Raw genomic sequence first — 23,108 nt, forward strand, 5'->3', positions numbered from 1 at the left:
CCAAAATGGTAAATACTCTAACAGAAATGGTTGGAGTTATTGTCCTTTTTCTTGTGATTTTTGTGTAGTTTCCAATAACTCCAATTTCAAGAGCATTTTGATTTTCTATTCAGATTTGCATATTTAAGGGCCTAGACCATTATGATAGATAATGGTACTCTTTTTTAAGAAACGGTGCTGGCAGGACGTTTTTCTTAGTTGGATTATTCTTAATAATGATGGGGTATCCTTTCTTAGTCGATTGTGTTAGTTGAATTTTAGGCCTTAGTCAGGTTTGTTATTGAATGAACTATAATGTTATCTTCAGCTTGTACGCAGACACACAAAATTTATCTTCAGCTTCACTTAAGCTATAAACAGGATATGATGTAATACGACACGATAAAAATTATTTTTTTTTTTAGTTTTCTCATTATGAGAGCTTCCCCCTTTTTCTTGGTAACGAACTAAATTTGATCTCATCAACATAATGTGTCGCTGCGGATTATCATTGGACTTCGAAGTCTCAATTCCATTTTGTTTGTTTGTTTAGATAAGCAGAAAAATCTGTACTGCTACAAGATTCAATCTCATGGGATCTTCTACTCTGATTTGTATTACTGTTAATAAAATTTCCTTTTTCCTTGGAAGCAAAAACAATTTAGCTCATACATAGGTATCGAAAAAGAAAAGTGCAAAATTGTATGTTTCATCTACATGCTACAAGGTTCAATTCCATGGAATCTTATGTTTTCTTCTACTCCAACTTCTTGTCCTCTCCGTTAATAAACTTCCCCCCTTTTTTATTCCCTTGAAAGCAGAAACAAAAATGTAGCTTATACATAGTTGTTGAAAAGGTAAGGTAAGGTGCAAAATTGTACAACAGGGCTGAAATGAACAGCAGAAATCCAATCTTCACTTCATGAAACCATAATCTGAAACTGCACTATTATAACTCTCCTAAGATTGGAGTATCTTCTTATAATCTTGGAAGTTGCCCTGGAATGGCGTCACTCTTCCTTCGGATACAACCCATAGCTCCTCCACGCTTCCGGATATGAGGTGCTCATCATGACTCACCTGCCAAAACACATTTATCAGGGTTTACATCACTTTGTTCTCTTATCACATCACATATACTATTGCAAGAAGTGAACATCAACATACCATGAGAATGCCTCCTTGGAACATCACCAGTCCTTGAATTAGCGCCTCGACAGCATCCAAGTCCTACATCATCAGATACTTGCAGTCAATGTTGGGTTTATATTTTGTCGAAGTCATGCAGGTTGCACGACAACCTTTTTGGTCATTATCTAGAAACATGACTCATTTTTACTGAACAGTTTTTAAGGGGGTTAAAAAAAGTTAGCCACGGAACTTTATATGCCATATGCACTTTAGCCCTTAAACTTTTAAGAATGCGCAAATAGACCCTATAAAGTTCCCTAAATGTGCATTTTATTCAAAATAAGTGCAATATATGCTTCAACTTCTTGTGATGTGCAAATCTCCCTGCTAAACTTTCTTAAATATGCAACTGACACCCTAGAAGATGATAAATGCTATTTTTGTTAACAATAAACAATTGATGGAAAAATTACTAGTGTGAGCAATCCGCATATTTGCAAAAGTTCAAAGGCTTGATTACCACAATTTCAAAGTTCAGGGGCTTAAGTTTAGAGAGGTAAAGTACAATTAACCCCAAACTTTTGTTTACAAATAGGCTATTAGAGCGATACTTTTAACCATTGAAAAATAGGGCCACAATGGCAACGAAATCATTTATGATAATGATATTAGTAACAATAACTAATGTTTTCGGCACACTTTCCTCCAACAAAATTAAAAAAATAAAAAAAATTAAGCAAGCAGCTAGCTATCCAGCAACCCCACTAAGAAAAAATCAATGTAAGAGAGACAGGGAACTTACCAGATGATTGGATGGCTCATCAAGCAATATTATATGTGGCTTCTTGAAAGTTATCTTAGCAAATGCAACTCTGCTTTTCTGACCCCCTAAGAAAAGCAATCAGAAAAGCCAAAAACATAAATAATTGCAAGGTGCATGAAAATATCAATAGCTACTCTGAACAATCAATGTGTCCTAGCATCTTTTATTGCATTTTTTGAATATCACCATATTCAGAATCTTTTTAAGAGATACAGGTACCAAAATAAGAGATAATACCTGATAAAGTATACATTGGTTGAAGTGCGAGATTTCCCGTTACACCAAAAGATCCTAAATGAGCTCGAAGCTTCTGCTCTGGAACACCCTGCAGAAGATTCAGAAAGGAAATCTGTTAATACAAGTACCTAAAAAATGTACATCGTAATGTGTAGAACTCATAATAATAATAATAATAATAATAATAATAATAATAATAAATAAATAAATAAATAAATAAATTGTGCCCTTGGAATTCAAAGTCATTAGCACCAATATCAAATGTATGTATTTATCCAAAAAAAGAGTTTCCTGAAAATGATCACTTTTCAAATATATGCAACTGCAGCTATTATCATATACATCCTTGCATTCTTCCCAACATTTCAATAACAATTGCATTTAACAATTTTCATTCTTACCAGAAAATAAATTCAATGCAACTATGGCTCAGTCAACAAATGACAACTAAATAGTAGTTAAACTCTTGAAGAAAAACATTACAATAGTTTCTATAAAGTGCTTACAGGATAGCAGCGCATCATATACAGAAGAGGATTTGAAGATAAGTCCAGTCCATCAACATGATGCTGACTGAACACTGCTATACGAACCTGCAGACAGACAGGCAGCAAGCATAACTAATGACCCAAATTTCAAAACAAGACAAAACAATGATGATGAAAAGAGAGCATAAAGGAGAGACATAGCCATTCTTATAATATTTAGTCCTTGCAGATCAAAGTCTATTTATCTTTCCAACATTAGCTTTGCAAATCATGCGTAAACTAGTTTAAATTTGTATCTAATTGGTAAAATAAAGAAGCATACTTCTCAGCAGCTGACATTCAAAATTATCATGGATGAATAAATATATAGTGCACCAACACAAAACATCAATTAGAGGGGTCACATATGAAAGCAAAAGATAGCATGACATGAAGGTGAGGGACAATTGACTTGCAATGATGAAAGTGTTGGCAGATTTAGTAGTTACCTTAGCAGATCGGAAAACTGTCCCAGAACTAGGATTTAGTTCCCCAGCAATTAATTTGAGTATAGTCGACTTGCCAATACCATTTGGTCCAACCACTGTAAAAACAAAGGATACAATTTATATTTTATAACATGAGACAAACAATGTGGCAGTCCTTTACTAGTTTCAACAACATTATCTCACACACAACAGTAGGGCACATGTATTCAAGACAAGTTTGAAGAAAAGATGCAACCAGGCTGGCATATCTACCATGCATCGGCATCATAAAAGTCACTGCAATCATCAATATGTAATAGGTAGGAATTTAAGATCGGTGATTAAAAGGAAAGAGAGAGTTCAAAGAGAAGCAATAGTGGTCTGAATTGTGTAATGTATGTCCTTAATGAGCTAAACACAGATTAGTGCTGATATACAATGAGGAGATAACTTGTGGTGTAAGATAAGAAAAATCTGAACAGTCATTTCATAGTTCATGCTTTAGTTATGGAAGCTGTAACTAACAGCTGTCCTATCCTAGCTGGCTCTATTATACTAACTAACTACTACTCTAGACTTCAATAGCTTGCTCTATTAGTGATTACAATAGAACATTTGGATTTTTTGTACGTAAGCTAGGAGAGGAAATGATGACTAATGGTTTCTATGTAATATGGATGTGTATAGGAATACGAGTGTGATAAGTATGAATATAACTAAGAAGAATAGAATTATTGATAAAAAATTAGAATAGAGAAAAGAGAATCCAGAGAGACGAGAGCCTTCAATAAATTCAACATATTCCATTACAATTTCTATCACAGTAGAATAGCAGAACCAAATAGATAATATGGAGAATATAAAAGATAGAAACAGAGAGTAGAAGAACAAAGTATGATCACAGAAAAGGGAATATCAGTGTGATAATTCCTCAGTGAGGATTGTATTGAATAACTCTGTGTGATAAAAAAAAGGGAATACAGAAATGATAATTTGGCCTTCAAGAGGCCAATTCTCTCCCCAAGTCCACTCCACTCTTTTTCATCTCCCAACAATTGCTAATTACGTCTATTTGTATCTCTCTCCCTTCTAACTAACTCCTAAAAGCACAGTGATCTCCATCACTCATTCATTTAGTTTTCTTGCCTCTCCTCCTATATGTAATATGTCTATTTGAAAGGGGTAATTTCTCCTTTCTGCCCTGAACTTCTTGGCTGCTGTGGTGTGTCACACAATACTATTTATACTATTTCTAATAATATCTAATTCTACTTCTACAAAGTAGACTTCTACTTATTAGGCTAACTCAATTATACTCATCACATAACTCGAGCCCATTTACACTCGTTACAAAATATGAATAGTAAACTATGTTAATATAGGCTGATAATATAGTTTATTACAATGATACAATAATTTACCAAGGATTCATAAGAAAGGGGAGAAAAGTCATGCATATGGATAGAGAAGCTTCTTACTTGCAATACGGCTGTCAAGGTCTATGCCGAAATTCAAATTCTTAAATAGAATGGGTCCCCCAGGATAACCAAATGATGCATCACTGCAGTAAAATTTTGCAGAAAAGAAAATAAAATAAGGTTAGAGATAGGCCAATCATGTGTCACAGATTCATTTATGTATAGATGTCTTTTGTCAACAATGAGTTAAAGAAGGGTTAATGCTCTACCTGAAGCTTATGATGGGTGGGCCCGGTCTATCATCTGGGGTGGGGAACTCAAATTTGTAACTATATTGAACCAAATGAAACATAATTAATGACAGCTTGAAAGAGAATTATTTAATGAGAGAGAAAAAAAATAGCAGTTCATACTCAGGATCGTTAATAATTTCATCCACATGGCCCATTCGTTCCAAAGCCTGGAATATTGTTCAAAGAAGAAATAAATTTCAATTTTAATGATTTAATTAGAAGCTTCAAATAACCAACCACATAAGATCTTTCTCTCTCTCCGTGTGTGTGTGTGTTTGTGTTTGATGAAGCTTTTGAGCATTTGATTGGTAATTAAAAAACAGATGCTATCAAGTACCTTGATTCTGGATTGAACAAGGGATGCTCTCTTGGCATTATAGCGGAACTTATCAATGAAGGACTGGTAGCAAAAAACAGAAACCAACACAGCTAAAATATCAAATACAATCAATAAAAAGTTACATTGAGAAGTCAAATAATCAAAATTTTGTTCAATTAAAAAAATTATAAGTTTAGACTGATATAAGAAACCACATTGAGGAACGGAATTTCCATACAGCATTGCAAACATACAGTAAGCTATAGTTTTCCATCATAGTTTGCTATTCAAATTCCTCTTAACAGTTAACACAAACTAGCCTATCCAGTAAATTTAATAGAATAATTTGACAAACTTGCACCATGTAGTGGGACAAGGTAGTTATCGTATAAATTTACATATTAATGCAGAAAGTATTAAATGACCACTTAGACTGATCACCAGATCCCCCACCTCAAAGCATCAAGATTCAAGACAAAAGTAAATAATAAAGTCACGTGTAAACTACTAAACACATTATTCATGGCAAGACCATGAATATAAAGCTCATATCACGAATGGAGTGACATCTATGTAATGTAATTTATTATTTAGTATTATAAATAAGAATAAGCAAAAAGAAACAAACTACCTTATGAGATCTTGAAACAGAAAAAGTGATACCTGCATATGAGATCTTGAACGTTCGTTTGCCTCTAGTGCTTTTTGCTGGTTCTTGATTTGTTCTTCTCGTGTCTTCTCAAAAGTATCATAATTCCCTCTGTATGTAGTCAGCTTCTGAGCTTGTAAGTGAATTATATCAGTAACCACCTGAGGTAAGTTACAAATTAAGTTAGAGAAACAACTTATGAACAAAATACCAAATCAAAGATATAAAGATAAAATCAACATTTTACCGTATTTAAAAATTCCCTGGCATGAGAAACAACGATAAATGTTTTTGGCCATTTAACCAAGTATGATTCAAGCCATAGGACAGCATGAAGATCAAGATGATTCTGTAATAAAAATAAAGTAAGTAATCTGAAATTATATTACTCCAGGATGAATGAAAATATAGAATGCTGACTCACTGTAGGCTCATCAAGAAGTAACATATCAGGCTCTATAAACAGTGCACGAGCAAGAGCTATGCGCATCCGCCATCCTCCAGAAAAAGTTTTTGTTGCTTTCTTCTGCATCTCAGGAGAGAAACTAAGACCCTGAAAATACAGTTGATATCAATAACAACTCTGGACAACTGATTATCCAATTAATAAGGCAAAGTGAAAATCATTTGAGCACAAAAATAAATTCTTTTCATGTCACAATGAATTTTCACAAATTCTTCAGGGACTCTGATAGAAACAGGTTTGGCTTGGTTTATAGGAGGAATGGTAAGGAGTTGATGGACTGATTTTTCACTGCTTAATTCGTAATTGTTGCGGAATGGCTGTTTGTTGGTCTTTTTAAGCTAGTTTAGCATGTTTAGGAGCAGTAGTGCTAGGCCTAGCTCCTGCCTATAAATGCTAGGGGTTAGTTAGTTTTTAGTTAGTTAGAAAATTCTGTTCATTGTGTTAGTTCAGGAGAGGGAAATTCTCTCCAGAGTTGGTTAGATCCAACAGTGTACTCCAATAAGGGATTGTGATCACAATCCCTAGTTTATCAATAAAATCCCCTAATTCTGCTAGTTCCTTGAACCTATCACTGGTACAAGAAGTCCATGGATCCTGGAAGTGGTGAATGGTGTAACCCGATAGCAGAAAATGGAAGGGAGATTGGATGCGATGGAATCGCGACCGATTCGAAGACCTGTGCCGCACGCTGCAGGAGATGCTGTAGAGGATCAATGCACAAGTGCATTCCATGGAGCAGGGCGCTCTGATCCATCACAAACGGAGTTCTCCAGCGTTGCACCAGGCCGCCAATGGCTCACAGGGGAGTAGAACCGCGCCAGAGCAGTGGAGAAAACTGGAACTCCCGATTTTTCAAACAGTGAGGATGCGAGGACTTTGGTCAAGCGTCTGGAGCAGTTCTTGCTCAGAGCGGTGCCAGATGAGGAGTAGCTTGCGGTGGCAACGTTCGCCATGGAAGGCCGCGCGTTCACGTGGTTCCTATGGTGGGAAGCGACCGCACGACGCTACAGTGGCAGTCCCTTCATGTGGCATTACTGCATCACTTCCAGACTGAGAAGGTAAGGAGTTGATGGGCTGATTTTTCACTGTTTAATTCCTAATTGCTGCAGAATGGCTGTTTGTTGGTCTTTTTAAGCTAGTTTATCAGGTTTAGGAGCAGTAGTGCTAGGCCTAGCTGCTGCCTATAAATGCTAGGAGTTAGTTAGCTTTTAGTTAATTATAAAATTCTGTTCAGTGTGTTAGTTCAGGAGAGGAAAATTCTCTCCAGAGTTGGTTAGATCCAACAGTGTACTCCAATAAGGGATTCTGATTTACAATCCCTAGTTCATCAATAAAATCCCCCTAATTCTGCTAGTTCCTTGATCCTATCAGACTCAATTACATTGTTGCCAAGTGTTCAAAACAACTAAGAAGAGAGACAGACGTGAATTTAATGTGGATCAACCTACAAAAATGTAAGACTACATCAATGACTTAAATATGAAGAAAAGATTCCAGAAAAAGTGAACACTAAAAGCAGTAGCAGCTATACACCCCAGCAATTTTCAATTCCAATAAGCTGTTAGGCACTTGGGTGTTATGGGGTGCTCAAGCTCCTACATCGAGTAGATGGGATGCTTGATGTTGTATATAAGGAGAGTGGTTCTTCCCCCTTATCAGCTAGCTTTTAAGGTGTGGTTTCCCACTTTCTTAGATACTTAACAAAAGCCAAAACATTCCCCATTACCTACATTTACTACAAACAATTGCAGCCCTATGGATAAAGGTAGAGGAAGATCTAAGAAAACTATAAAGAAAATTAGTAAAAGAGATTTAAAAATAAATGATTTACACATGTACATGAGACATGATAGGGCACTATGGTTTCGCTTTATCCATGTAGCTTGTCACCTAGTGGGACAAAGCTTAGTTGTAGTTTGTTGTAATTTTAGGGGACACCCAAAATTAAATACAAGCCATTTTATAAGAAAATTTTGGTTGGACATTTGCTATATATATATATATATATATATATATATAATAGAGAGAGAGAGAGAGAGAGAGAGAGTATTTCCACCCTCCATAATTACGCAAAACTGATATGTAGGGTCAGGCAGGGATCACAATCTTATTAAGTGATCTAAATGGCTTCTTTGTCAAATCAAATGGTGATGAGAGCGTTTTTTAAAATGTTGGAAGAGTTGGATCTGGATGTCTGATTAGAGATTGTGATAGTAATGGGCTGAGAGGGTGTTCTAGCTGAGTTCCAAGTGTCAGTATATTGAGAGCTGAAGTTTTTGCTATTTGGAGGGGATTGACAATGGCCTAGGAGGCTCGGTTCAAGAATGTCGTTTGCGAAACTAACTCTGTAGAGGTATTCTTTCTGGCTAAATTGGAAAGTGCCATATGATCATGAAGAGAAGGCTATTATCAACGAAATTTTTTAATTGAAGCAGCGAAAAGCTTGGCTTGTCCGTTTTGGTCTGATTCAAAGGGAGGCTAATAAAGTTGTAGACTAAATGGTGAAAGGAGGTGCTCAATGAGCTTCAGATATGGTGGAGTGGCTTTACCCAAATAATTCGATACTTTCGGCTATGATGAGTGATTGTAGTCCTTAGGAACCTAGTTTTTTTATTTCTTTAGGTTTTTTATTTCCATTTTCTTTTTCGTTTTGTATCTTTGTTCACCAAAGAAAAAACAAAGAAAGTTCAGAATTTTACAAGCTTCAACATGGTTAATAAGATAATAAAAACTCTCAATAAGTCAAATCAGACTATCAGAGCTTTCTAATCTTCAATAAACTGCAATACACGTTAGTTCACCTATGAACTCACCGCGAGTATCGATGCTGCACGTGCCTCTGCAGAATAAGCATCAATTAACTCAAGCCTCTTGTATATTTCCTCGAGTCTTTGCGAAATACCATCTTTATGAACCTCCCCATTGCTTTGTCCATTTTTCTCCTCAAGTTCCCTCTGGCAAACAGCCACAACATCATCAGTTGTCCAGTTTTAGGGGCATAACAACTTGTAAGACAAACAACACAATAAGGACAGGGGAAGGGAATGGAGACATGATTAAACAGAACAGTATATTCAACTATTCAACCTGTTTGGCAAGCAATTGAGCTTCTTCCTCCAAAAGTTGAGTTCGTTCAATGTCAGCATTGAGAACACACTGCAAGGCAGTTGTATTATCACCAACAACCTCTTGTTCCACATGCAATATCTGACAGTTCATTGGAATACCATCAATGGCATGCATAGCCATGTGCCTGAGGAAAGTAGTTTTGCCTGTACCATTTCTTCCAACAAGGCCTGCACCACCAAAACAAAGAAAAAGATCAGGAACACCAATCAAATTCCTGATCATGATTGCAGAAACTCACAATAATGGACAAGAAGGAAGCAATCACCATAATGCCTTCCAAAGGAAAGTGTAACTGAACCGTCAACAATGAGATCACGGCCACCAACAGAGATATTGAAGCCCTCCATATGAATGTCCTTCACAGCTGCTCCACCAATACCTTCATGCCTAACACATACAACCGGCATCCCTGCCCGTGCTGCTTCCATCTCTGCTAAGTGCATTTGGTATTGCGCCTGTACATAACAAAAACACAATACCACTAGCTAATGAATCTTTGAACTGCAAGTGATCAACCAGCTATCCACTCTTCTTCTTTTTCTTTTCTTTTTTCCTCCCTTTGTGGTACAAAAAAAATTTCGATTGAGTGTCTGTTTAGTTAGGGGTAAAAATTGGTAGCAAATTCATGGATAAGTTCAATCATTTTGTGCGTATTTTTACACGTGGAATTCATCCATAACTGTTCCAAACCTATTTTACCCCCAAACAAACATACCTAAGGAAAAACCTCATCAGCTGTTAGGGTTTTTGTGGCTTACTAGGTACAGACATATCAACAAAATTCATCAAGTTAAATACAAGAAGAGAGAAAATTTTAATTGGAACCTCTCTCTGGCGTTCCTCCTTTCTCTTTCTCCTATCGAGCTTCATGCGGTCGCGTTCAGAGAGCAAAGGGCCATCAACAGGCTCGGGCTTCTTCTTCTTAGCTTGCCCTTCATCCATTCCCTCATTCATCCTAAACGGCGCCGCAAGACTTCGCACCGTTGGCTTCGCCTTTACCAAACCATGCTTCCCAAACTTATCAGTCAGCTTGCTACACACCTATACCAATTTCACTTGGAATTATTCGACAAACAAAATCGTTAATGAACACGCAAACAAATTGAGATCGTGGTTTCGACTGGGACTGACCGTGCGGCACTCGGAGAAATCGTCGACGCAGCCAGCGGCGACAAGAAGTTCTCCTAGGGCTTCGAAGGCGCCTTCGCCGTCGAGTCCGAAATCAAAGTCGTCGTCGGCGAGGACGTTCACGATGTAATCAACGATTGGCTGATCCACGTCGAGAACCCTTCGTCCCAAAACCTCATGGACCACCGAACTTGCCACGTCAGTCATCTTCTTCCGCTTTCCTATAAGCAATGACGGTAGTTCAGAAAGAGCTGCGAGCGAACCAGCAAAAGAAGAATAATACCCAAATCATTTCCCAAAAAGTTTGAGAGGTTTTGGTGGCATGACTAGTGAACTTGTTACAAAAAAGTTTTTTTTTTAGTTGTTTTTTTTTTAAATTTTTAGTGTGTTGATTAAAATTTTAGTAGTAAAAATTAAAAAAATTCAAATATAGGAAAGATATTTTAGTCTTTTATAAATTATAATTTTATATTTTTTTTAAAAATTATTTAAAAAAAGATATTTTAATATTAAATAAAAAATATTTTTATATTATCATATACAAATATAATTATTAGATAAAAATATATTTTTACATAAAATATTAAAATATAAAATTATTTTTATTTTTCTAAAGGATCTTTTAAAAAAATCACTTGAAAAAATATTTTTTGTAGAATAAACTTTGTTATATATTTCACAAACTTGAATGAACAAAAAGATCTAAGTATCTCACGTTTAAGAAAGCCAGAGACCTTCATGTATTTTTTCATTCCTTATAAAGTTAACTATCTGCGAAACAAAATATTAATGACCTATTTGTCCTTTCACATTTGGTCGTAGGATTGGAAACCCAAAGGTACAATCTCAAAGGAATCCCACATAGGCACCTTTGTTTGCCACAACAGCAACTTCGTTAGCTACCTTAATGAAAACCACTAACAGAGATGGATTGGATTCACCTTTGGTTAATTTTCTTCTGTTTTTAAAAAATTTATGTGAAACTTTTTGTCATTAATAAAATTCAAGATCATTTTGGTCAATTTTCTGATAATTCCGGTGCGACATTAGTGATTTGCTCATACTAATAATGCGAGCGGAGTAAATTCAACTAGCATTAATATTTTAATCATAATAGGATCAATTGTAATTAACACATTGTTTAAATAAGTTTCTATATAATTTTTAAAAATATCAGAGTAATATCCCAAATAGATTTTCAAAAAATTTACGATTCGACAGATTTGTCTCCAACAAAATTTAACTAGGATTTTGGGCCTGAGTTTTTTAGTTATACACCAGATACGTCTCCACCCCAGTTTCACCACGTTAAGACTAACGTTGACATCCTACGTGAAGGTTAAATTGCTAATGTATCTAATTAAGTGAGACGTGTCACGCGTAGGACAGTTTGGTCCCTAGCCGATGTGGCAAAAATGACACCGTATTAGATGAGAAAAGAACGACGTCATTTCGTGGAGCACAATTTGGAGGCCAGAGGCGTGAAACGTTGCTGTTTTAAATGGGGGACAATCTCGTTGAAGGAGTCTTCTTATATTCAATCTATTCATGAAATTACTCCAAACCCCACTATCTCTGCTAGGTTTTATAGAAAACCCTTTCATATATCCATTAATGTTGACCATACTCATTGCTCTACTTTGCCATAAAAGTGGTTGTGACGGAGGTCGTGACGGTAGTTGGTTAAAGAATCTAGCTTCGGTTCGTCATTGATCAAGGTTAGTAATTGAATTTTGTTGAATTTTTTAGTATGTGTACATGCATTGTGATGGATAGTAGTAGTAATTAGTGGTAGTGGTTGAAATAAGAAAATTATATATTTTTTGACAGGATTGTATTTCTTTATTTAGTTGGAATCGCTTTATACATTCGTTTTGTGAATAAACAAATAAGAGGTTGTTCTGATGTTGACATATGGACTGATGTTGTGGTAGATAATGGAGTACACGGTGGAACTAATCAGAATGCAGGTAAGGCAAGGTCTGAGACAGCGGGTGATAAAGAATAAGATGAGAAGAATGATTGTTCTTGGCTTATTTACTATGCAATAAACTCAAGGTCTAGTGGCTACTAGATTAAGACTTTTAAACTCGTGCACACTTAGGGGAGAGAATTTGGAAACAATATGGCAGACTAAAATTGGGTTGCAGACAAATTGTCAAAAAGACTTTTGAGTCAGCTAAGATTAACTCATGTAGAGGTATGTGATCATATCAAGATTGACTACAATGTCATAATCAATGACAAGATGTTGTATAGAGGTTGAAGATGGCAAGAGAGAAGTATGTCGGTAATGAGAAGGCTCAATATGAAAAGTTGCGAGACTACCAGCTGGAGCTACATAAAAACAATCCTGGTTAAACTTTCCTTTTATCAGTGGAGACTATTCCCACTCACCCCCCACTATTTGACAAGTTGTATGTCAGCTTATATACATGTAAACAAGGGTTTAAGGCTGGCTGCTGACTATTGATAGGATTAAATGGCTTCTTTCTAAAGGGGTATTACGGGAAATAACTACTGTTAACTATAGCACAAGATGCTAACATTCAATTTTATGTGATTGCATATGTATTAATTGATAGTGAGACTAAAGCTAGCTGAAAATGGTTTATAGAATTGTTACAAAATTACTTGAGCAGTGCTGCTGTAGAAGGGTGAAACTTCATTAGTGATCAACAAAAGGTATCAGCAATATAGTTTTTTAATATCGTTAATTCTTATAATTTTTAATTCCTTTAATTTAGTTATAACATCGAGCAATCTTGTGTAGGGTATGCTGTCGGCTCTGAAAGAGGTTATGCCGAATGCACATCATAGAAACTGTGTAAGGCATATATGGAAGAATTTTACTAATACGTATAAGAGCAAGCAGTTGAAGAATGTGGTCTGTGCTTGTACCAAGAGTAGTACGTATGCAGAGTTCAAGGAGAACATGGATAGGACGAAGAGAATTAATGAGGATGCATGGGATTACCTAGCCAAATTCAACTCAGGATGCTAGACCAAGTCACATTTTATCCATTGACCTAAACTTGATAACATCACAAACAATATGACAGAAGCGTGGAATGCCAAGATAGTCCACTACATAGAAAAAGCCTATTTTAATAATGCTAGAGTGAAGATACTACATCATGAGGAGGATGACCTAACATAAAAAGGTCCTGAGCACGTACACAGGCGTGGTGGCATCAGTGCAACAGATGAGGATGAAAGACATCATAAAGGAGTGCAAATATTAAACTGCTCAGTGGACTGGTGATGATGCTAGACATATTTTTGAGGTACAATATCATATGAAGAAAGTTAGAGTGCATCTAGGGAACAACACATGTATTTGTAATATGTGGCAAATTACAAGTAAAAACTTTACATTCATGTTCATTGGTGTTGGGCAGTATTTACTCATATGTGTAGCTGATAATGAAATCATCTTAATATCTTTGATAAAAGTATTATAATGCAAATCTGCTTGCTATGCTAGGCATATGCACGCAATGGCTACAATAGCAAAGCGAGGAGATAGACCAAAGGGTTATGTGCATTAATGGCTGAAGATGGATGGATTCAGGGATACCTATGCTCATTCTATAAGCCTTGTCAACAGTGAGGAGCCGCCAGTAGATCTTCTCCTTTTATTTATTTATTTATCTTTTTTATTTTTTGTTTCTCATTTTATATTTTTACTAATTCTGAAATTCAGCAGGATTTTGTGTTGTTGTTAGGTGATGACAAGTCATCTTATGCTAGCTTTTCAAGCAATTTTCACTTGTTTCATTAGGTTTTATTCACCTTCTTGCATTGTAAGTAAGTAATTTGGAGTGGATTTGCATGGTTTTGTTGAATCAATCAACCATCCTTTATTTGACACTAAATCATAAGGTTTAAGCTAAAATTAGTTGGTTTTTGAATGATTTATGAACCTTGTGAATTTGGTGATGCTTTGATTGGTTGTTTTGATTACTTGTAGGTGAAGAAATGGTTGAAAAAAGAATTTTTGGCACGCTTTTAAAGATAAAGCACGCTTTCGACCTTAGGCCACGCTTTGGAAAGTGTGACCCAAGGTACAAAAGCGTGGCGCACCAAAGGAGGCATGGGCGCTCAGTTCAATCACTTAACTGAGCGCCAGTGGAAGCTCCAAAGGGCAAGGCCAAAGGCGCTGCATGACCAAGGAACCAAAGAAAGCATGGCGTTAAGTTAGTTTACCTAACTGAGCGCTACAAGAAACAAAGAAAGCATGGGCACTCAGTTAACTAAGTTAACTTTATCGGGCTCCCCAAGGAAAAAAATCAAAGCGCAAGCAAGCAAAAGGGGGCAGCCAGGATTCGAACCAAGCACTTGGAGGACATGGAGGAAGCGCTACAAGCAGTGGAATTAACCAAAATGAAATGGCCAAGGTTCGAACCTTGAACCTTGAGCTAGCCAAGAGAAGCGCTACTCCAAGGGAAATTGGCCAAAAAGCATTCACCAAGAGGGATAACAAGAAGGCGCTACCTAAGGAAGACAAGGGCGCTCGGTTGCCTTACTTAACTGAGCGCTACCTTGTATTGCTACCCCTTGAAAGAAAATGGGCACACCATGCACTCCCCAAGTCTCGAAGAGAAGCCTCCACTCAAACCAAAGGGTGCTGAGTTAACTCCTTCAACTGAGCGCTAGTTCAACAAACAAAGGGGCCAAGGTGGCCTCAGCAAGACTCGAAGAAGGGACCTCGTGCAAGGCTTGGGGTGCTCAGTTAACTTAGTTAACTTAGCGCTATGAGGGCTGCCCAAGGAAACTTGTCACGTACCAAAAATTGAAGGCCAAAGGCATGTGTAGCACTCAGTTGAGAAACATAACTCAACGCTTCCCTGGAGCCACGCACGAACCAAAATAAGCTAAGGAAGGGCAATGGGTAGCGCTAAGTTAATTTAGTTAACTGAGCGCTTCCCTAGGAGTTGCACCATGGGCCAATTTCACTTCAATTACCATTTTGGATTCAATTCTTCACCAAATGAAAAGCCCACTCCAAATTCTGAAGATCAAAAATAGAAAGTGTATAAATAGGACTTAGTTTGAGTTAGAGAAAAACCTTTTTCACTCACTTTTGAACTTTCATTTTGAATTTTAGCTTGAATTGGGGAATTGGGATTGAGAGCTGGGTTCTCTCTTCTTTGTTCTTACTTTTGCATTTCTTACTTTCTGTTTTTGAATTGTGGATAGAGATTGAAGGAATTCTGTTTCAATCCTTGGTCTACAATTCATCTTTGTTCTCTTCTGTATAATTCTAAGGATTGGGAATTGGATTTAGCTTTCTGTTTTTATTTTCATTTCTTCTGCTACATTTGCTATCTTCTCTTGGAATTTGAATTGAGATTGAAGAGCTTCATTGATTCTAAGTTTGAGAATCATCTTATACCTCTCTTCTCAATTGTTCCAAGAAGTGGATATGAGTTTCCTTTACTGTTTTTATTTTATTTTCTTCTACAAATTGTTCTCTGTTGGATCAAGGAAGGAATTGAGATCTAGACTTGTTTTCTAGTCTCATTGAGCCTCTGAGTTCTTGAATTTCTTTCCTAGCTCTTGCAATTGAGTTGAATTTACTTTCTGTTTTGTTCTTCACTGCAATTTTCCAATTCTGTTTAGATCTACTGCACTTACTTCATCTTCTTTACTTTCTATTGTTAAATTATGAATCCCCATCCCACATCCCGTTATTGTTCAAGCAATTTACATTTCTTCCAATTTAAGTTTCAGCCATTTACATTTCTTGCAATTTAAGTTTCAGTCATTTACATTACTGGCACTTTAAGATTTCGCTATTTTACTTCTTCTGCTCTTTAATTTACTGTCAAATCTCCCTCTCCCTTTTAGTTTCATGCAATTTAGTTTCTGTTGGTTACAATTCACTCAAATCATCAACTGTTTGCTTAACTAAACTAACCACCTAACTAAAATTGCTCAATACTTCAATCCCTGTGGGATAGACCTCACTCATGTGAGTAATTACTACTTGATGCGACCCGGTACACTTGCCGATGAGTTTACGTGTTGGAATCTCGTTTCCAACACATCATTAAGGGTGGCAAAACGGGTCGAGCCCGTCGGGCCAATCCGCTAAAAAGGCGGATCAGGCTAGGATTTGGAGCCCGCCAAACCCACACCGCTAAATTGGCGGATTTTGGCGGGGCGAGGCAGGCCGGTTCGACGGGCCGAAGATTTTTATTTTTCTTTTTTTTATTAAATAAAAGAGTGATTACTATTATAAAATTAATAATTATAGAATTTTTAAACACTTTTTTTTCATTTTTTGTTTTTATTCTTCTTTTAGTTATTAACTTTATTTATTTTATTTTACAATTTCGTATATATGCTCAAATTATGTGACTTATTTTTTAAAATAAAGATGATTCTATTGACAAATATTATTTTGAACAATTTTATTGAAGTTAAAAATTCAAAAAGAAAAATAGTAAAAAAATTATATTATAATTTGACTATTTTTTATTTGTATTTGATTTTTTAATTATTATTTTTTGGTTAATTTTAATGAATTTTATTTTTCAAAAAAAAAAAGAGTCAAGCGGGCTAGCCCGCCAACCCGCCATAAAGCGGGGCGGGCTAGCATTTTGAACCCATTTTAGTTGGCGAGGCGGGCCGGTCCGCCCCGTTTATGGGGTGGGCCTAGGCGGGACGGGCGGGTTAGGGCGGGTCAGCCCGCTTTACCACCCCTAGTTGTTGTCGCCGTCACCAACAATTTTCGCCGTCAGCTTGCTCTCCATAGCTGTTGTTTAAAGTAGGTAACGATCGCTATTTTTCCCTTTCAGCATCTTTTTCTTTTTATTTGTACTTATACTTTTATTGCAATTAACTACCTTTTGTTTGTAATTTGTACATTGTCGATTCCTATAATTTTATTTGCAGTTTTTGAATTTTTCTTTTACACAATTAATTGTTTGGATTGAATATTTAGAAATCCGAGTTTTCATTTTCAGTTTTATCCTTTTTTGTAGCAAGTTATTGTGCTTTTCTGAAAGCCCTTATTTATTGCTAGAATTGCTGCCATTTTTCTTAAAGAAAACTTTTGGATTGGTTATAGGTGCATGTTATGTTATTGATGTGTGTATTAGCAAACAGGGGTATAGAGAAGATGATGGTTTGTATTTGGAGAGTGATGCGGATGAGCAACTTCTGCTGTATATTTCATTCACACAAGTAATTAAACTCCATTCCATTCTTGTCAAAGGTCCTGAGGAGGAAGGTATTTATCAAAGGACCTAATTAAAAATTTGGTGAAACTATAAGGACTAACAAAGTAATTAAACCTATAATTAAAAAATGACTTAAGGTTTTAGACAATAATAATAGCAACTAAAAGTGAATAACATTATAATCTTATAATTATTTTTAGTGGCCATATAAATTTCTGATAATCACAAAAAATTATAACTTTTAGTGGCCATTAAAGATGTCTTTATCGGCAATTGTATAGTTGTCGCTAAAATTTTTTTGCGATAAAGCATAAGATGACTAATGTTTAATTGCCGATAAATATATTAACATCTATTTTTATTATTGCTAAAAACAAAATAAATGACCGCTAAAAAAATTTTTTTTAGTAGTGACAATGGTACTAAGAGAAAGAGATTCATTAATTACAAAATATAGTTAAATTACTACTTTAGTGATCTGAACCTAAAATGAGACCAGAAAAAATCAAAATTTTGTTACAAACTGTTCAACGCTCTCCAATTGATGTAAATAATGCTCATGAATCAACTCATGTTCCAAATATAGATATGGTAATCGTTAATATAAGAATAATCACATTAATTTTGCTCCTATATATTGTCTGTTTAAAAGTCTGAATGGCACATGATTGGAATTGCACATACAATATATAAAGTTTGGCAGCAACACTAAGCATGGTTATGACTTTTTATACATTTAATCATGGCAAATCTAATTTTATTTGTTGTTGATTTGTTACAATTCATCACTTAGTTACAATTTCAGTTAGTTAATTATTAATTAATTAATTATGATTGTTAACATAGTAAAAAGATAATTTAATTATATATAGATTAATTATAATCATGCTTACATATTATTATAATTTTTTTTATTATTTTTTCATATAATTATACAGGATAATTTTAAAGATATTAATAAAGATTAAGATATTTATTATAATGATATATTGGCAAAGATTGAGTGTTGAGAATTAAAAGATGGTTAATTTATTTGGCTTGAAAATATTAAAGATGGTTATTGGTAATGAATTTAATTAGAAGATACTTATGATATAGGATAAAATATTTTTTATTTTTTTTTAGTTTATTAATAGTAAACTCAAAGTGATTTTATACATATTTTGATATGCATATGTTTATTTTAGTGTGAAAATTTATGAGTATTTAAAATTATATGATAATCTTAATATTTTTAGTTCATTATAAATATACTTTATTTAAGAATAAATTTTTATTATTTAAAGAACATATAGTATATATTACTATGTATTTAGTTTTATTTTATAATATTTGATTAATTTAATTGAAAATACAGAATTATATGTATAATCATATTACTAAGATTATGTTTAAATATTACTAAATATTAGATTTTAGAAAAGAAGATTATATATATATATATATATATATATATATATATATATATATAATAAAAAAAGTAAAGAACATAAGACTATATTTATATAAAATAGTTATAAGTATACAATATTGTTATATTTTAAAGGTAAATATAACCTATTCTTTAGAATTATCGCATTAGTAAAGATAAATATAACATATTCTTTTGAATTATGGAAGTATGAGTGATGAAAAGTGTAGTGTTTGATCTTTTAGCGCATCACTTTAAAAACGTAGGTTATTCTAATTTTCAAAAGTATAATTTTTGATAGGGAAAAGTGATGCCTTTAAAAATAGACAATGTCTAAATAGATAATTTCTATTAAAATGTTTCCAAAATCAAATAAGTGTAGCCTTTGACAAAAACATTATTTTTTATCATTTTTAGTTATACTTTTTAAAAGTAATTATATGAGTAATTTTTTTTAGTGGAATAAACATACTTTTTTGCTATTCATATATTACATTATATTATTAGGTTAGATCAGATCATTATTCAGTAACCATCCATCACGGTCCATTGACTCTATTGTATTATTTTTTTTCAGCAAACAAAAAGGGTTTCCAGAAAAGATGACTATGGGAAAATATTTTATTGAAATTTAATAATTTATTGTTCAATTCGGAGAAGTTAATCTAAATAGACGGGCTTATGTTGTCACAAAAGAACAGGTAGACTTGTTGGGATCGTTTTAATTATTCGTGATGATAAAAATGATAGAAAAGTCAAATTTCGAACTATAAAATAGGCATGAAGAATCAAGATCACCAAATAATTTTCTCTTTTTAATATAGTTTAGAACATTAATTAATTATTTTTACTACTAATTCTGTGTTTACAACTAAAAAGTAAGTGAAAAGATAAAATAATTACTTTTTTAATTTTTGCGCATAGTTCTTTCACTTTAATTTATTGAAAATTAATAAATTTCTAATTATTTTATTTCTTTAATTTGTGTGTATAATGGTATCTGAGCAATTATTTAGAAGCAATGTGATACATATATTTGGAGTCTTCGATTGTGCGCGTGCCATAATTTTTTTAATTAAATCCCATGTATTAGCCGTGTTGATGTAATGATGCCGATTAAACAATTTAAACAGGTGTCCCAAACGGATAAGATTGCGTCTTGATTTACACTAATGAATTATGAATAGGAGGACAATTAATCAATTATATATGATTTTGACTTTTGACCAACGTCACAGTCTAATTGTTTGAATTTTTTTAAAAAACACAAAATTCAGCACAATAAAATGAAATAAAATAAAAAATTATTTATAATTTATATTTTTGTTATTTTTGACATTGTTATCAATAACTAAAAGAATCAGCATAATTCTATTTTTTGTAATTTTTATATAAAGATTGAATAACATCAACAATTTCTGATACTTTATACTGAAAGTTCATTTGATTTTTTTTTTTACCAAATATTTTAAATAATAGCAAAAAAATTTATTAATCATTTCTTTCTATGATCTTTTTTTATTGTTATTTCTGTCCAACTTTTAAAATATTCTTTTATTGTACCTGAAATAATTCATAAGCGACTACCATCACAAGTCCAAGCACACCACACCTGCCACAAAAACTCACAAGCAACAAACAAATAGTATACATTCTCTACATTCTTACCATACAACACACACAAATTGTCACTAGATTTAATTACGCCAAACACACTCAACCTATCTGTAGTATTAATTTTACCAATAATACAAACCAAGTAAAAACTTCAGCTCGAGGTGGAACCAACCCCTTCCAAATAGCTTTAGTAAAACTATAGCTTGATATATCCTCTGGTAACCTTTCTTCCTGCAATACCTGTACAAATGAGTTAGTAGTAAACAGTCCATTTTTATCAAATTTTCATACAAGTGTATCTTCTCTTCCTCTTGTCTAGGGGTGAGTACGCGTTGGATAGGTTCGGGTTTAAGGTGAAATTGGAATCGAACCTATTGAATTGTACTTGGTTCGATTTGTATTTTTTTTTTGTGTATTCGAACCAAACCAAACCGATTAAAAATAAATTGGTTCGGTTCGAGTAATTAGGTATCTAATGAAACAGAAATTCATAAAAAAAAAACGAAATTTTTTATCTTAAAAATTCTGTAAGTACAATAAACATGTAATACTAATAGAAATAATCCAAACATGTTAAACTTTAAATACATTAAAAACTAAACACGTTAAAATCCAAACATAATAAAAGGCATATATATATTTGAAATTTTTTTTTTATTTAATTGATATATGGTCAGGTGTTTGAATTGATTCAGGTTCCGTACCCCAAAACTGTTACCGAACCAATTACTAGCGAGAGTCATTGATTTGATTCGGGTTGAATCCGATTACCCGTTGGTTCCAGAACCAATTTAATTGGTTCGGTTCGAATTCGGGCGGATAATCGGGTACTCGCAACCCGTGCTCACCCCTACTCTTGTCAATTTGGCCTCTTGTAGAACACCATGTAGTTGGTTGAGTAATTCTAATTTCAATTGATAGATATCTCTTCTCCATTGGAAGTTCCACACCCACTCTAACCCATTCCAAAACCTACATTCCCATATAGTGGACCATTTTTTGTTTGAAACCGAGAAAAGTCTTGGAAAAAAAGACTTTAGAACACTACAATGTAACTAGTTATCTTTCCAAAATCTAATCATCCTCCCATCTCCTAACCTCATATAAAGACCATTAATCATCTTCTCTTTCACATGTTACTCCTTTATCTGCATTTAACAAATGTCCTTCCAAGGGCCACCTCTAGTATAGAGCGTCTGAGTGTATAGCATCCGATTTGGATCCAGGTTATTAGACGAGCACACCACCTTTTTCCAAAGCGAGCAATCTTCTTTAGAAAATCTCCACTACCATTTAAACAGAAGCGTCATATTTTCGAACAACTATATCACCCACCCCCAAATCTCCTAGCTTCTTAGGTGCATGTACTACTTCTTATTTAACTTGAGCAATCCTAGATTTACCATCTTCCTTACCTTAAAGAAATCTTCTCTGTAAAATAATTAACTTTTTCGCAACCGCCTTCGACATCTTATACAAGCTAAGATAATAAACTAGCAAGCTATTAAAAACATATTTTAAAAGAACCAATTTACTAGCTTCATTTAACACCTTAACTTTCCATAGGTTAAGCTTCTCTTTAATCTTATCAATCACTGATACCAAGGTACTTCACAGGTAGTACTGCTGCCTTGCACTTTAAGACATCACACATCCGATGTACCCAGTCTGGCTCACAATTAACCAGAATCAAACTAGACTTCTCAAAGTTGATACTTAACCCAGACATCAATTTAAAATATTAGAGAAGCCTCTTATAGTTTTGCACAGTTTTCTCTTCAGCAGAGCATAATAGTACAGTGTCATATACAAATTGGAGATGACACAACTCTATATTATCCCTCCCTACTAGTAATGGAAAAAATGCGCCCATTTCGAATTGTCTCTCCTATCATCCTGTGCAAAATATCAACAACAAAAACAAAGAGAAATGGAGACAAAGGATCTCCTTGCCTCAAACCCCTTTCCATCCTGAAGGATTTCGTTGGTGACCCATTTATGATACCAATATTGATGCGGTAACTACACATTCCCTAATCCACTTCTTTCATCTTTGATCAAAATCCATCTTAGCCAAAACAATATCTACAAAGATCTACTTAACTCTATCATACACTTTTTGAAAATCCAACTTAATGATGGCAGAAGCTTTCTTTCTCAATTTTAGCCACTGAGCAGTCTCACAGGCTATCAAAGTCCCATCATCTATTTTTCTACCTTTCACAAAAGCACTTTGTGTCTCCTCGACTAATCCAGGCATTATCCTTCTCAGCCTCCTAGACAACATTTTAGATATCACCTTATATACATAACCAACTATACTAATCGGCCGTAAGTCTTTAATCTCCTTTGCTCCAATAAAT

General features: G+C 34.4%; 1 protein-coding gene across 1 annotated transcript; it reads right to left on the reverse strand.

The window, feature by feature from the left end:
• Window positions 1-569: 569 nt before the first annotated feature.
• LOC112751961 (ABC transporter F family member 3) lies at window positions 570-10,897 on the reverse strand. The gene is made up of 18 exons (XM_025801303.3): window positions 10,531-10,897; window positions 10,225-10,440; window positions 9,665-9,854; window positions 9,358-9,566; window positions 9,084-9,224; window positions 6,229-6,357; window positions 6,052-6,153; window positions 5,819-5,965; window positions 5,174-5,236; window positions 4,957-5,003; window positions 4,813-4,872; window positions 4,604-4,686; window positions 3,147-3,241; window positions 2,677-2,763; window positions 2,171-2,258; window positions 1,913-1,998; window positions 1,147-1,209; window positions 570-1,059 (listed from the first exon to the last, which is right to left on the reverse strand). Exons 1-18 carry the CDS (start codon window positions 10,732-10,734, stop codon window positions 940-942), a joined length of 2,130 nt encoding a protein of 709 aa, XP_025657088.1. The 5' UTR covers window positions 10,735-10,897; the 3' UTR covers window positions 570-939.
• Between the last annotated feature and the right edge of the window lie 12,211 nt (window positions 10,898-23,108).

The sequence above is a fragment of the Arachis hypogaea genome, chromosome 15 (assembly GCF_003086295.3).
Source record: "Arachis hypogaea cultivar Tifrunner chromosome 15, arahy.Tifrunner.gnm2.J5K5, whole genome shotgun sequence".
NCBI classification, from domain to species: domain Eukaryota; kingdom Viridiplantae; phylum Streptophyta; class Magnoliopsida; order Fabales; family Fabaceae; genus Arachis; species Arachis hypogaea.